Consider the following 15,323-nt stretch of genomic DNA (forward strand, 5'->3'; position numbering starts at 1 on the left):
ATGCTACATCAAATCAAGAAAATGATCCTACTCAGAGCCTGTACATTTCATCCAACCCTGATCCTTAGTTCTAGGGGTTTGATGTCTCTTCCAATTTGAGGTGCGCGGTGTTCACGAGCATTACCTCAATAGTCTACAAGTGGGGCGTAAGTCCCACAAATATATATCTATGTACAGTAGGGACTCTGGGAGATCATCACTGGACCAATAGGTGCGCATGAATATTTCGGTGTATAATAGTTTATGCATTCGTTAGGGATCATATCGAAATATATCAACGCTAGATTGTAATAATAGAAATGCATGGTGCCAATTATCGCCGCCGCCTTGAGCTCGAGCTCGGCATGGGTTCGAAGGCATCATCGTCATCGTCATTATCATCGCTAATGACACTGACGTTACGAGTGGAGCGAGTTGGCCGTGACGACTGAGGAGCACTGGTCTGCGAATTGAAGTTCAGAGTTGATTGAGTCGGCTTAGCAGATCGCGCAGCCGCTCGACGAGGCGCGGTTCCACCCATTGTGGCCGATGACGGTGCTGGAGAAGCGGCCTTACGGCCGCCTCGACGTCCAGTAGCAGGAGTGATGGATGTAGTTTTGGCGCCCCGCCTCGAGGCAGCCGTTGCACGGGGTTGCTTAACAAATAACGCCTGGGAGTCGTCCTCGTCCTCGTCGGAAATGACGTGGGCTGCAGCAGCATCGTCTGCAGCATCATCGAGCATGATCACGTCGTTATCAGAAGCCGATTCATCAGAGACGACTTGTTTCTTGCGTCCTTTGGCATTGCTACCCTTGGTTGCTGTGGTCCGGGAATTGGCTGCCGCTCCTCGAGCAGTTCCTCGGCCTCTGCCGCGGCCACGCGTGGTGGTGGTTGTCACACGGCTGCGGGCTGGAGCACTGCCATCCTCACCAGCCTCTTCTTCAGCTGGATCCACACCCTCGTTATCGGAATGAATAAGAGCGCCCGGCTGATCTTCCCACGAACCGTCAAACTCGGAGTCCCAGTTGACCGGCTTGGGCTTGAACCGTTTCTTTCCACCAGTGGTACGTTTTTTGGTCCCCTTGGAGAACATCGTTTCCATCTGAGTGCGATACTTCTCCATGGCCATCATTAAGGAGCTTTGGGCTCTCTCCTCATCATCCATGTCATCTGCATCACGGTCCAAAGACATCAAATGCTTCACCTGTCCCTCCAGGGATTCATTGACAAACATTTCCATGGCATGTTTGTCGTCTTTATCGATAAACTGAGCTACCGCATCCCCAAATGAATTTTGAGGAAGGATACTCAGTGATTGTGAAGAGAGGAATTCCTTCACCAACTGTTCTACCTTCACTGTATCCAGTGCTGAGAGGTTGGAGGTAGCTGCCTCATTAATATGAGCATCCGTCTTTCTCGATGTTGCGGCCTTTTTCTTTCGATGGAACTGCACCACGTCATTCACGTTCGCGACTTTGCCCACAAAACGATTCGAAAACCGCTGCGGGTTCTCGCAATCATAAACCCCACCCTCTGGCGTGGATGTCTCGACACGAAGGCGCACAAGTGGCAAGGGAATCTCTTGCGACTCTTCCTCCCCATCATCAGGTTCACCATGCATCTCCCGCCAATGGGCATTGGCCTCTTCAATCAGCTCCTCAACAATGGACATGAGGAATCGGGTCACCTCGGTACGATTGTTGTCTTTCCGGGCAAGCTTCTGAGCTCCTTTTTCCTCGGACAACACAATTTCTCGCATCACAAAAGGTCGGACGGTTTTCAAGCGAATAGGTTCGGACTTAAACTCGCGACCTGTGATGCTGACAATCGAGACCTGTTTCGCCACTGCCTCTCCCGGGACCAGCGATGTTGCAACTGATGAACCTGGCTGCATGACGTGGAATTTTGTCTCTGGGTTGAGATGGGGATCAATTAAACACTCGTGCTCGTGCCCCCAAATGACCAGGTCCATAAAGCCGGGCAGGAAATTCTCGGGCAAGTAGCCTGTTTCCGTGTAAGCATGATGGTTTTGATGCACCGACATCAAATTGAACCAGTCATCCTTCTGGACAGAGGGTTGGAAGAATTTGACTTTGCCATCGCGGAAAGTGCGGAACAGTCGCTCGTCTCTGACGTTGCTCATACCATACAAGGCGAGCTTTGTTCGTCCTTTTTGAAGCAAAACTGGCTTGATTTCAATTTTATCCGACTCAGGAGTTCGCCCGTAGTAATTGAGAAGACCTGACACTTGGAGCAGATCCAGAGCGGCCAGGTGACCCTCCCCAGAGGGATCGTCGTGATTCCCGTGAATGGAGAAGATCGGAATAGCAATGTTCATATCCATGTCCTCGTAGTTGACATGATTGAACGCGCCCTGGAAGCTCTCGCTGGCATCACTGAGCATCTCCAGCTCGCAAGGCTTGTCGCCAAAGCAGTTCATGCGGATGGAGCGCATGACTTGGTACATAGATTTGCGCGAGGGCTTGTTCTCATGGAATAGATCTCCCGCTAGCAAAACCATGTCGACATCGCGTTCTCTGGCCAGACACATGATCTCATGGAAGCTCTTCCAGCTGTCGTCCCCACGGATGGGGTCTCGCTCGTTGTATCCCACATGGTTGTCCGTTGCCACAAGAATCCGGATGGTCTCCGCATCTAGCAAAGTGGTCAGAGAGGTGGAAGAAAATAATAGGGTTACAAAGTACTCACCATTGATGCCCGGCATGTCGCTTCACGGACCGCGAATATACGCGCGCCAACTGCCGTATTCCAGGAGCCACCTGGTATTCTAGATGTACGTAATAACAGTATATGCTCGGTCGGACACGAGGATCGGTCATCGAATCACCAGCAGACCGTCATTCACGACAAGGGACGTTGCAAGTTGACTAAGTTGCGCTGCGTGTGTTGCCTCGCGCTGTCACGTGCTATGCGACGCGTTAAGAGCGGCCAAGCAGCAAAATCAGCTCTTCCTTTTCGAAGACAGATTCAATTAATTCAAATTGATAGACAGCATCTTTCGAGACGAGAGAATTTCAATATAGCGTATCAGCATGTCAGGATCCGCGCGGGTCCAGTTGGTCAATGAATCTTCATGAGTCACCGTATTTGCGTGTTGGCCGCTGCACGTTGCCTCTCCACTCTTCCGCCTTCGTATCTTCTCTTCTGCAACGCCTCGTTTTCGCACGCTTCCAACCCCTCTACAACTCACTGCACTATCTCGACTGGTCCAGGTCTAGTCACTGGCTCAGTCGCTTTTACTCTCGGTTCTTTTTCAAGTTCTTTTTATGCAATCAGACCCGACTGTCGTATCTCAACATACTTCACCTCACTTATCACAAGCCAATCCTAGCCCTACCCAGCATGGAAATGACATCGATGGTCGCTCAGTCTCTGGCCCTCTCCACCATGAGGTGTCCGGAGACTCTTCAGGCTTGGATCTGCCGTCGCCAAGCGCGGACCACCCACCCCTGAGCGACGCTGAGGAAGCCCCGCTATCTTCGTCAGTCAACCGTGTGAGCCAGTACGAGAATGCTGGAACACCTGGTAGAAAAGGCGCCGATCTAGCTTTTCGAGTCATCGCTTCAACAGGCCAGTTCAACGTGCCTCTGGAGTCTCTACCGAACGGTATGAAACCATCCGAACTGCCCCGCCCCCGCAGAAGAGCCACTGCTAACATTTGTGCCCAGAGGTTCTCACGCACATCTTGTCGCACCTACCTCCGCAGTCTCTCTCGGCCATCACCTTGGTATCTCGTCGATTTCACGCCCTGGTCACCACTCCCCATGCATGGAGAATTGCCTTCTCCCGGTTCTTCCCGGGTCCCCAGGCTACAGAGAATGGACATCGTCCTGCAGCAGATGAGGTGGACTTGATGTCGGATCGGCGATTTTTTGCGCGGCTGACAGCGCTGGCATCATGGCGCAGTGAGTATATCCTGCGAACCCGTCTAATGCGGTCGCTGTCTCGAGGCAAGCCAGCACAGTTTCAGCCATCTAAAAAGCATGGGACTGTGCGCTCGGCAAACGCTCGCAACGGAAGTGCAGTTGCAACATACACCTCGCAGTTGATGTTTCCTGTGAGTAAGATGCACGGGGCCTTCAACGGTTCCAATAAGGACCCAACATTCATCCACGGCGCCTCGGAGCAGGGCATCGCTTCTGCTAGCGATCCGTCGGCAGTGAAAGTGAGCACCTGGGGGCTATCTGATCTCCAGATGTTCCGGCATTTTGCGGACGTATTCCCGGGCGATGCACCGTATGGCCTTGGGTCTGGCGACATGGTTGGTGTACCTAACTCAATGGATGTGAGCCAGCCGTACGGCATGGTATATGGAGAGGGGTGCCCTGGTGGTCGAAGCTACTTTATCTCGACGACGGAGCAACGTGGACGCTACCTGGGTCCTTCGGACTTGGGATCTCATCCTCACTTGGGTATTCCTGCGGTAAAGATGGCTACGCACTCAGTATGCTCCGTCTGGATAGCTAAGTCATCTTCTATCCTGAAGACAACCGGCGGCTTGATTGCTATGATGTCTGGTTCGTCATCTGGTGTTATTTCGGCGTATGCGCTGGGTCCCCATCCAACATATGAGCGACGATACGAACGAGGACAGGTCACCGCAAAATGGGTTCTCTGTCCTGGTGTTCCTATTATTGGAATTGCTGTGGACGACAATTATTCACCCAAGCGTCATTCTCAACGACGAGCTTGGGCTGTTGCCCTCAATGCCCTCGGTGAAGTTTTCTATCTCACGGATCTCCCGAGCCAACCCGAGGTTCCCTTGACGGTGAAGCTGAGTCCCGAGCAGATGGATGAACTTGCTTGGAAGACTGGAAGAACTGCACGGTGGGAGATCATTGAATTGAGTCGACGTGCAGCACGCCCAGATCCCTTCAGCCGAGATCCGGTCGATGGCAGTTACAGCCCACGATCCTCCTCTGACTCGATGAAACTTAAGGCAGAGCAAATTGCGGCGGAGACGAAGGAAATTGAGAAGTTTTTTTCGTACAAACCGAAGCACTTCCGCAAGGTCTGCGAAGGCTGGAACATGCGATGTGATCTCCACGTTGATTTCGCAGGTGATGATGCGCATGGTTCTGGTGAATCAGTCCTTGTCATTGCCCGCGGAGGAGGCGAGCCCGAGAAAGCATCGATCCGACGATTTGTTCGCTCTGCGGCCAAGTCCGACTTGAACTCAATACCGTCGCTTTCCCACTTACAAGCCGAACAACTCCCTACCTCACTTTTTGGAGGACCTACCTATTTGCCGAGCCTAGCTGCCAATGATACTCCGCCGTCGCGTTCGTCAGCTCGGTCAAGTGAGTCCATCTCTGACGTGAACACCTTGTGGCGGATCTCCGATTTCACGTTTGGGGATGTCAAGTCCGCGGAAGTCACGACCAGTGCACTGGACAATTCTTCATTTGCTATCCTCACGGCGGCGGAGGATCCTCTTTTAGGGATGTCTGGAAGTTCCTTGTCATCTTCTACTGCCTCCTCGCCAATGCTCCCGCACATGGACAAGCCTCGATCGGATCTTGAAGTTCCCGGGCAACGAGCTCGATACCTTGCAGTAGGAACAAACGCCGGCACAGTCTTTGTCTGGGACATTCGAGCACTTGCCGCCAAGAATGTGGATGTGATCAATTCCATTCCTCCGCTGCATATCATCCAAACCGAATCGCCCCAGGTTTCCTCTGTGGCATTGACATCGTTGTACCTGGTGCATGGTGGTAATGATGGCTTGGTGCAAGCCTGGGATCCATTGGCGTCCTCAACCCGCCCCATCAGGACTATCAATTCTCGATTCTCGTCTCGTGCTCGTCGCCGACTCGTACAGGCAGAAGCATCCATGCTTGGGGTTGGAAATAACTTTTTCGCCACTGGAGCTATCTGCCTGGACCCAGATCCAACAAATCTTCGTGGAATGGTTTCTCTTGGCACGCATCTGCGTTATTGGTCGTACAGCTCATCTGCTGCCGAACAATACAAGAGTAGCAAGCGACGCCTTCGCCGCTCAATGCGCGGTGATAACGGGGCCGGTGATGGACAGCGTTTCAACAACAGTGGACGAGGCGCTATCAATGACTTCATTCAGGATGAACGCGTCGAAATCGAACGACAAAGGATTGCGGACGAGAAGGAGAGATTCCACTTGAGCCAAAGGTTCGGCATAGATCTCCTTGGTCCAGATATCGATGAGGAGCAGCTGCTCCAGTATGCCCAACTCTTGAGTCAGGAAGCATATGCTGGGGACGCGATCAAGCAGGGTGACTTGACAGTGGCCGCAAGCTCCGTTGCCAGCTCTTTCCCGGACACTACTGGCCCGAGTTCATTCGGGGCGGCGGAAGTGTCATCCTCGTCCTCTCCCTACCACGGTGCTGCAGATCACCAAGTGGATGATGATCTTGCTGAAGCCATTCGCCTAAGTCTTCTCGACGAGGGGTCTGCCTCTCCACCGGTCGACCTCACGCCGTCCATCCCGATCAAGTATGCCAAGGGGATGCGACGACGTACCCCATCCTCTCCAGGGAAGGGCAATGCCGAGGGTAGCCAGCAGAAGGAAATGACCGATTTGGATTTTGCCATTCAGCTCAGCTTGGCCGAAGATCAAAGCCGGGCGACTGACGAAGAATGGGAAGAATTTCCGGCTCTTGAATCGGGGGCATTCTCCTCTTCTCAGTCCTCCAGCAAGGGCAAAGGAAAGGCTCGGGCGTTGTAGTCATTTGTTGCGCGTGACCTTGTAGTTTTGCGATTTAAAGCTCGTTTTTTTTTCATGCGATCTTTATTCGGTCAAATTCGCGATATCAGTCCTGTTTACTTTTAGATCTCAATTGCATATTTCCAATCTGAATACATTGCGAGGTTTTCTCCTGTCTCACACAAGCGCATTTACCGAGTTGAAGTAGACTTAATTGTCTATAGACTACCGTTCCGACTACAATGTACCCCAATTTTCAAGTTATTCGGTCTTTGGAAGAGACATTGACTTCGGGCATACTTGAAATAAAGCATGAGATCTATTGGTCTAGCAAATTGGGAGAACGAAACAATGTGCAAGGGAATCTAGTAAATCACAAAAAAAACTACCAACAATAAAAATATTAAAAAGGTGCAGAGATTCGAAGAGTCTCGTATATCCAGTCATATACTTCCGCTCTATCTATCGAATCATCTGTCACTTTACAGAAGAGAAGCAATCAACATGAAGAGACCACCAAGGCCACCCATGGCGACAGAGGGACCGTTCAGTGAGGCAGCATTCTTGGATGTGGAGGTGCCGGTAGAGGAAGAAGAGGTCGAGGTACTGCTGCCGCTGCTGCTGCTGCTGCTACTGTTGCTGCTTTCGCCGGAGGGAGAGTTGACCTGGTCACCGGAGAGAACCTTGAACTCGACACCGGTGATCTTCTTGCCGGTGTAGTCGTAGACGGTCTGGGAGATGGCACCGCCGCTTACGGTGACAGCAGTCCCGGTGGGAGCATTTGGCAGACCGCTCTGAATGTAGTCGGTGACGTTGGAGGGGGTGGCAGGCAGATCCCAGGAGTTCAGGAACTTGCCGGAGGTGATGATGGAGGGGCTGCAGGTCTCGGCCTTGACGGAAGTCTGGGAGGTGTTGCTCTTCTCGATACGGGCCATGTCAATCTTGTTGAACTGAGCCTGCAGGTTGTCGTAGTCGACGAGGGTGGTGACGACGTCGGTGCTGTTGACCTTCACCAGACCGTAGTTGTTGCTCTCCTGGGTCCACTCGTAGACGAGACCACCGGAGAAAGCCTGGGTCATCTCTTCCCCGTACAGAGCCTGGACCTCGGTGAAGACACGGGGGGTCACCGCGTTGCAGCCGTACTCGGAAAAGAAAACGGGGACGGTCGCGTTAGCGAAGTCCTCGGTCAGGACGTCGTAACCACTGGACTTGTAGGAAGCATCACCACACCAGGAGTAAGAGTTCAGACCGAAGAAGTCAATGCGAGAGTTGGTGGAGTTGCTCATCTCACACTCAAAGTAGTGAGCGGTGTCGGTGAGGATGTTACGGACATCAGCGGCGGAGTAACCAACGGGAATGGTACGGGGCGCGTTCTTGGCGATGTAGTCCTTCATGTCACGGACAACAGCGCGAACATAGGCAGGGGCGAGCCAGGTAGCATCCTCGTTGATAACCTCGTTACCGGCAAAGAAGCCCAACACGTTCTCGAAGTTTTTGAAGGCCTCGATAACACCGAAGACCTGCTCAAAGTAGGCAGAGTCATAGGTGGTCCAGGGCTCAACGCGGTTCAGGGAGCCGTTGGGCAAGGGGGAGTTGACATCCAAAATCAAGTAGATTCCGGCTTCGCCAAAGATGGAAACACACTTGTCGTGGTTCAGGGTCGGCTGGATGTTATAGATGCGGATGGTGTTGATACCTAGACGCTGCATCAAAGCCGCGTCACGCATACAGGCATCGCTGTCAGTCAATGGGTCGCTCTTCGTGTTGACGGCGTCGGTGCCTCCGGGCTGGTAACTGTGATATCACACACGTCAGACGTCAGAGCGCATTGCGGGGGGAAGCAAGGAGGGCGGAATTGCGGATCGCGGAAGAGACGGAAGAGAGGGAATGCGGGATATCTCACTCAACACCGATGATCTGGAAACGCTCCTTGGTATCGGAGTTGACAAAGTCCTTGCCATCGACCTCGAGAGCTTTCAGGGCAAATGCGGAGCCAGCCAGGGCACAGGCGGCCGTGAAGAAACGACCGGCGGACTATGGATCGCGTTAGTATACTGATTTGTCCCAAATTGGAACGATTGAAACCATAGGATTCATAGGACCACAGGCGTTCTGCGCGTCACTTTGCGCGAGGGGCAGCACGTACCACAACCATTCTGAAACTTGGAATAAGACGATCAGACGGTCAGACGGAGAGAGATAAGACAAACGAAGCGATTGACGAGTGTGGGATTAAGCGAGTGACAGCGCAAAGCGCGAAAACAACGAGTGACTGGAAGAAGACGATTAAAAAGGACCCGTTAGATGGAAGAGACTGCTTCAAAAAAGGAGCAGAGGGAAAAGGGATCGGCGGGGGAAACAAGAGATGAAGGTGGAGTGGATTAGGGTCAAAGGGTCCAACCACGGCGGCCAGAAGGGACCAAGTGCCCTTAGGGCTCTTGCTCCGTCTCCAATCTGATACATGGTGGGTACCCGAGTTATGCTCTGACTTCATACGGCGTGCCAGGTACCCCTTGTGTACCTTGTTTCATCTCGTCTATGATCTACTCTACTCGACGCTACGCTACTCTACTCTACCATTTTCTTTTTGTGAAGGCCCTTTGCCTGGAATTCTTTCATTCACTCTAAAATACAGCCTGTATATCACCTTCCCTCCCATGTAAGATGCAGACAAAAACTGGAACGAAAAAAAAAGATTCAATCATTGGCGCCGAGAAATACCAAGGCCCCTGATGCCACCGGCTCGGGCCAAGACCCAATACATATACAAGAGTACACACGAAAGAAAGGGAATAGTGGAGATCGGAGACAGGGCGTTTGGATCGGGGATAGGAAAAAAAAAGGATGAGGAGGATGGTGAGAGAGGAATATTACAGCCGAGGCGAGCCAAGGGTTTTTCCAAGACAAAGTCGGGTCCAGGCGCGTTTGGATTGGACCGGACCGTCTTGGGATTGGGATAATTTTGAGCGTTTACTCGACGCCGTGGTTATCGGCACTGCTCTCGCCGGTGAACGAGCCATCGAGCTTGAGACCAGCGTCCATAGCCACCATCTCCGCCAAGATCTCCAGGACCTCCTTGGGCACGGTCTTATCGTATATGGAGATCAGGTCCTTGGGCTGGGGGTAGACCTTGAGAGCCTTGTAGAAAGCGAGAGCCGCCTCAATCTGGTCGGTGCCTATAGTTGTGCACATTGAATTAGCATCCAATAGGGAGACTGGGGATTGACTTCATCCCCAGGTTCGGGGCGCTGATGACGTACCCTCGGCGCAGAGGCCTTCACCCTTGGCGACCTGGCTCATGAAGTAGGACTCCTTCTCCTCGAGGTCGGCGGGGAATCCATCCTGTTTGGCGCGCTGAACGGCAGCCTTGATGGCCTCGCGCTGCTCAGCACCCTGGGCTTCCTCCTGTTCCTTGACGACCTTGGCGAGACGGCGGTTGTTGCGCTTCAGGGACTTGCGGAAGTCGGGATCGGTCTGACGCTTGTGATCGAAGTACATGGCATAGGCTATCGTTCCACCAAAGAATCGGCCATTAGTAAGGTGCTGGGGATTCGTGGTCTCGAGTCCGAGGAGCTCTTACCGAGCAGTCCGGTCACGATCGTGCCGGCTGACGCAGCCACCAAAAGAGACGTCCGCATGATGAAAGGAAGGGGATGTGGATTGACGGGTGTGAAACGACAAGGAGAAGGGCGAGAGCGAGGAATGGATGGGATGGAGATGGGAGTGACCGATGATGCGCTTGTTTGGACGATAAATTTGATGGGGATTTACGTTCTTCCGTCGGCCTTTCTCTCCCGCTCTGGCGACGCGACGTCAGTGTAGTTTTGGTTAACACAGCTAAGTCTTGATGCTGATGATGATAGTCAATTGATAAAAGAAGAGACTTAAAGTTGCAGAAGCCAGCGGGAACTGTGAAATTCTACCACAAAATTGGTAATTGTAGGTAAAGTACAGTAGGTTGAATGGCATTTAACCAAACGGAACTTACACTGATCTATGAGGACCAGGATCCGCCATTCTTTATCGACAAAGGAATTATAGTAGGTATCACGCGCCAATTCGTGAGAGATATTGGCCAATGGGTTCAGTGCGTGAAAAGTGTCTCGCCGATCGACCAAGCTGCGGCCTGCGTAGCTTGAACGTGTAAGAGGCGTAAGAAGGCGTTACTGTAGTATATAAATTAGATTGACTCTTTAATCACTTCTACTTGATGTAACTCTTTCAGTAGATAATGAAGCCTCAAAAGTTAGAGCTTGCAGATAATCGAGCAATTTTGATAACTGTTTGTATACATATATTGTGCCACCGTAGGACCCAACGCCATAACGCTTCAAACCCTATCGACTAGTCGTCGTGAGTCCCAATAACCACGTCAGCATGTCGGAAATGGCCTAAGGCATTCTGTCTTCGAGATCCAACAACCTCAATACACCACTCAAGGAAAGTTTGAAACCCCTGTTCTGGGTCTTCTTCATACCGCATCCAGTTCCGTCTAATGAAGGCTTTCAATTCTGAGAAGAACTCCTCAATAGGATTCAAGTCGGGTGAGTAAGGTGGCAGATACACTAGCTTTACTCCTGCTTCAGGACATATTTCCTCGATACAATCAGAACGATGGAAAGAGGCGTTGTCCATAACCAGAACAGACTTCGGCTCAGGTCATCTTCCACAATACCGAAGAAGCTGATCAATGAAGTCCTCGAAGATAGCAGCATCCATGGAGCCCTGAAAGATACGAGAGAGCACAATTCTACCTTGGCAATATGCGGGCAGTATTTGGTACCGCTGGTCGCGGTGTAAGTTGGCTACCTGCAATGGCGCCGTGCCGGACGGAGACCAGCCTGTCCGTCTGAATCCAATCCGTTTACTACATCCAGACTCATCCACATAAACCAAGTGATACGACTGAAAATCCGACAGTTAATGTATGTAGAAATCTCGCAAATCCGCATTCTGTTCCTTTGCTCTCTGTCGAGCCACCTTGTTCGACCAACCCACTGAAGCAAGAGCCCGTTTGAGGCCCGAATCTGTAACCTGGACACGGAACTCGTCCCATAAAAAGTTTACCATTTCATCTACGCATAATCTGGGTTTTTCGAGAAGGCGATCACAGAGTGCTTCTATCACCGGAGGAGTTATACTTCGTTGCCGACCGACTCGAGTTGAGGGTGCTCTGACATTTCCTGACCGGCGGAGGTTGTTGCTGATGTTGATTATGGAACGTTTACTACACTCGGCAGCTCTAGCCATTTGCGAGGCAGTCAGTGATTTAATCAATATCATGTGTTGGATCATTTTGAGCATTGAGAGAGGGAGTCTTGGCGCCGTATTGCGAAGAGAAGTCTGGACGTTGATTGAAGAGAGGTTTGGCAGGACAGTGGCCGACAGCCAGAGGGAAATGGAGCGACTCCATTTGCTCACCCTTGCTCACCCCTCTGCTCAGTGAGTAGGTTAAATGACTTTGGCTAGAAAGTCTGGGGAATGCTAGGTGTTAGGAAATGCACGTGACTTGACGATCTCGAAGTTCCTGGGAGCTTGGGGGCCATCTCAAAGCTGCGGACCTCAACGAGGTGATCGGGGGAAAGTGGATGGGACAATGCCGGTTATCGCGTATCATGTGCTGCACTTGATCTGGGTGTTCCGGCTCGGGCCCATTGAGTTCCTGGGAACGGCCGAGCAGCTCGTGGTGCAGGCGATGGAGGCTCGCAACACAAAGCTCGGCGAGGACCATCCCGACATGCTGATCAGTATGAATAATTTGGCGTCGACGTATATGAAGCAGGGCCGATGGGAGGAGGCTGAGCAACTCGAGGTGCAGGTGATGGAGACTCGCAAGACGAAGCTCGGCGAGGATCATCCCGACACGCTGACGAGTATGGCTAATCTCGCCTTTACCTGGAAATCTTCGGGTCATGATGCTAAGGCTGTCAATTGACTTAGGGACTGCCTAGTCAAACGGCAATAAACATTAGGGCAAACTTATCCGGTTACTTTTTCTACTTCTGAAGCATTGCTGTAATGGGAAAAGAGAAGCTGAAAAAGAATGGCTAGATAAACTAATTCATATACTTGAATTTAATAATATGTATATAGTTATTACTGCCCTCTGATTTAACTCCCTATAACTATTCTTCCATCATGGCTTAGCCTAATACACACTATGCGAAAAGAATAGACTTTACCACCTGATCCGACTTTGCTACCAAGAGTGGGGACGGTGATAATAGAAAGACCATAAAAATGAGGGGCAATAAGGCGGTAATATTGATTATCGAGCGTTTCGGTAGTAATTTATAGGACCTAGTCTCATAGCATCTGGATCTTTCGATATAAAACGACCTTTGAAATAAAGCTAAGTCAATTATAGATTTGTGTGTTTCACAGTAGGGTTCGAGAAAGATTCTATGAAGCAAAGCGGTGAAACTGATTTCGATCACTCCTGTACACTAATAATGATAGACCAAGTAAATCTCAGAAAGCTAAATGGTGCGTCCCAACTTATCGAAGAAACGTGCAAAACATGCAGAGGTGCGGCCACGTTCGTAGGATTGACACGACGCTTCCATCTGCCTATATGGGATGTCTATATGGCTTGCTGCCAAGATGGTTTCTATTTGCAGCGGAATTTTGAGGTCCCATCTCATAGAGATGTCCCGTTCCCACTCTTTCTATCTGCATCTAGGAACTGAATAGAGATAACCTTCTTTGGGTCAGTCGGATCTTTGCGAATCATACAACTTAGTTCCCTGAACAGAGGCTTATTTAATTTGAAAGTCCCAATTCCAGAATGTCGAGAACCCCTAGTACAATCAGAAATCACAACGCAAATGAAACTAAGCTATTTCGGGCGTACTTTACTACCCCACTTTGCTCGACATCTACTACTCCAGTTCTCTCCCTGCATTCTCATCAGCAATATTAACATGGACTCTCTCCCTATTATTGACCTGTCGATAAAACAAAACCCCGCAACCATTTCCAGGTTGCGACAAGCCCTACGTAAATACGGCGCTTTTCGCTTATGGGCCCCTGAACTGAAGCAGGCGGTTGCTGGAGGCCTATCGCGCGATGTCGGTTTCATTTTCCTGACGCCGACCCTTACTATCAGTTCACATTAACGTTTCCTAGGCCCGGAACTTTTTCCAGCTCCCCAATGGAATAAAACAGAGAACTTGGGGGTATGCAGGCTTTGGTACGGAGCTTATTCGTGGAACGACGCCAATACCAAAGGAAGGCATCAATTTCTTTCGGAAGAACGACCAGCGAGACGGTCATATTGCCCCCCCTGCTGAGTTTTTTGGCTCTGTCAAAGCACTGCATGATGTAGGAACTCCAGTCCGCCTCCCCAAAATAGTAAACGCTCGAGCTAATTCTGCGAATATTAGATTTGGAAACATTCTCGAGACCAGTTGTTCAGTACGGTGTTTTGTGATGTTCTCGAGTCGGAGATACCCCTGACGGGAACGCCCGTTCTTGACTATGAGTCGATGGGCATACAATACTATAACTCGCAACGGATGATCGTTGAGGGCGGCGATTATTCTCCTCCGCATATGGACGGCGGCACACTGACGATATTGATTCGGGAGGATGACGCTGATGACGGCTTAGAAGTCGCAGACCTTGAATCCACAGAGGAGCTAGGCAGCGACGGTGTAGGTCGCGAGGCGTCTTTTTTGCGTGTTCCTGCGGCTCCAAATGAAGTGGTTGTATTGGCAGGAACTCGATTGCAACGTCTACTGGGGAGAACCAAGGCTCGCGCCTGCGTGCACCGAGTGGTCGGCCCAGGCCAGAAACATAGCGCAGAAGATCGGGTAAGCGTTGGAATCTTCCGTGCTTGTGTTCCTCCTCCTCCCGCTTAGGGAGGCCGCCATTAGTTGCCCGTGCCGAATGTAGCCAACTCATAATAGTGATACTTGCGCTAGACGACCTTGTCCCCAGAGTACTCCACACCGGCCAGAATTGGGACCGGTGGATTCCGTAGATCGGAAGGATTCATAGTCAATCAGAAAGCGGGCATGCCGTACCGGGTAACCGGCCCTCAAATTTCAAAGCACATTCTCGGGTTCTGAGCAAAGTATCCGGGGACCTGCACGCTAATAGTCGCAATATTTCGTGGCAGTTGTCGAATGATCGGAACCTTAATTATCTGTCCGGTTGTTACCAGCGTTCTGGAGCTGGTCCGCTGTCAGGAAAACAAAGTCGTCCATAGCCCACTGCTAACTCTGCCGTTTAATTATGACAGACTTATCAATAGGGCAGGGGAGCTGATAAAGCAGATGCAAATAAAAAAGAGAGGGCAAACAGCGTCACAAAAATTACAAACCTTCTGAACATATCTCATCCAGTCCCCTCGAGATTGCTGCAGCTGATGCCCACAATGGCCTGATTGACATCATTTTAAATTTTGTTCAGGAGAAGAAGATAAAATTAGTTTAGATCCAAGACTTGATCTCCAACGCTGCAAAACATGTGTCTCCAGAATACCCATGGGCATCCCGACTCTTGTGACGCTAATCCTGGCGAGCAGTTGTAGCGAGAGCTCTATCCTTGTCCCGAGGACTGATGTCTCCTGTCACAGTCTTCATTAGATTGCTGAATCTGTACACTCTACCCGCATTCACAGATGTGCAGAATCACT

At 51.0% G+C, this 15,323-nt stretch overlaps 6 protein-coding genes across 6 annotated transcripts; 3 read left to right on the plus strand and 3 right to left on the minus strand.

Moving 5' to 3' along the window:
• Nucleotides 1–313: 313 nt before the first annotated feature.
• Nucleotides 314–2,704, minus strand: N7443_000101 (MRX complex nuclease subunit; the record flags this gene model as incomplete). The annotated part of the gene is made up of 1 exon (XM_056880157.1): nucleotides 314–2,704. The coding sequence occupies one exon, from the start codon at nucleotides 2,702–2,704 to the stop codon at nucleotides 314–316; it is 2,391 nt and encodes a 796-aa protein (XP_056745395.1).
• Nucleotides 2,705–3,266: 562 nt separating this feature from the next.
• N7443_000102 (F-box and WD domain protein) lies at nucleotides 3,267–6,703 on the plus strand (the record flags this gene model as incomplete). Its single annotated transcript, XM_056880158.1, has 2 exons — nucleotides 3,267–3,606; nucleotides 3,669–6,703. The coding sequence occupies 2 exons, from the start codon at nucleotides 3,267–3,269 to the stop codon at nucleotides 6,701–6,703; spliced, it is 3,375 nt and encodes a 1,124-aa protein (XP_056745396.1).
• Nucleotides 6,704–7,164: 461 nt separating this feature from the next.
• Nucleotides 7,165–8,837, minus strand: gel2 (1,3-beta-glucanosyltransferase gel2; the record flags this gene model as incomplete). Its single annotated transcript, XM_056880159.1, has 3 exons — nucleotides 7,165–8,476; nucleotides 8,586–8,716; nucleotides 8,829–8,837. 3 exons carry the CDS (start codon nucleotides 8,835–8,837, stop codon nucleotides 7,165–7,167), a joined length of 1,452 nt encoding a protein of 483 aa, XP_056745397.1.
• An 815-nt stretch (nucleotides 8,838–9,652) lies between these two features.
• N7443_000104 (TOM complex receptor protein TOM20) lies at nucleotides 9,653–10,320 on the minus strand (the record flags this gene model as incomplete). Its single annotated transcript, XM_056880160.1, has 3 exons — nucleotides 9,653–9,858; nucleotides 9,943–10,188; nucleotides 10,263–10,320. The coding sequence occupies 3 exons, from the start codon at nucleotides 10,318–10,320 to the stop codon at nucleotides 9,653–9,655; spliced, it is 510 nt and encodes a 169-aa protein (XP_056745398.1).
• Nucleotides 10,321–12,278: 1,958 nt separating this feature from the next.
• N7443_000105 (1-3-beta-glucanosyltransferase gel2) lies at nucleotides 12,279–12,617 on the plus strand (the record flags this gene model as incomplete). The annotated part of the gene is made up of 1 exon (XM_056880161.1): nucleotides 12,279–12,617. The coding sequence occupies one exon, from the start codon at nucleotides 12,279–12,281 to the stop codon at nucleotides 12,615–12,617; it is 339 nt and encodes a 112-aa protein (XP_056745399.1).
• A 988-nt stretch (nucleotides 12,618–13,605) lies between these two features.
• N7443_000106 (Mitochondrial import receptor subunit tom20) lies at nucleotides 13,606–14,544 on the plus strand (the record flags this gene model as incomplete). The annotated part of the gene is made up of 3 exons (XM_056880162.1): nucleotides 13,606–13,752; nucleotides 13,811–14,005; nucleotides 14,068–14,544. 3 exons carry the CDS (start codon nucleotides 13,606–13,608, stop codon nucleotides 14,542–14,544), a joined length of 819 nt encoding a protein of 272 aa, XP_056745400.1.
• Between the last annotated feature and the right edge of the window lie 779 nt (nucleotides 14,545–15,323).

The sequence above is a fragment of the Penicillium atrosanguineum genome (assembly GCF_028827265.1).
Source record: "Penicillium atrosanguineum strain IBT 20685 chromosome Unknown utg000001l_segment0_segment0, whole genome shotgun sequence".
NCBI lineage: Eukaryota > Fungi > Ascomycota > Eurotiomycetes > Eurotiales > Aspergillaceae > Penicillium > Penicillium atrosanguineum.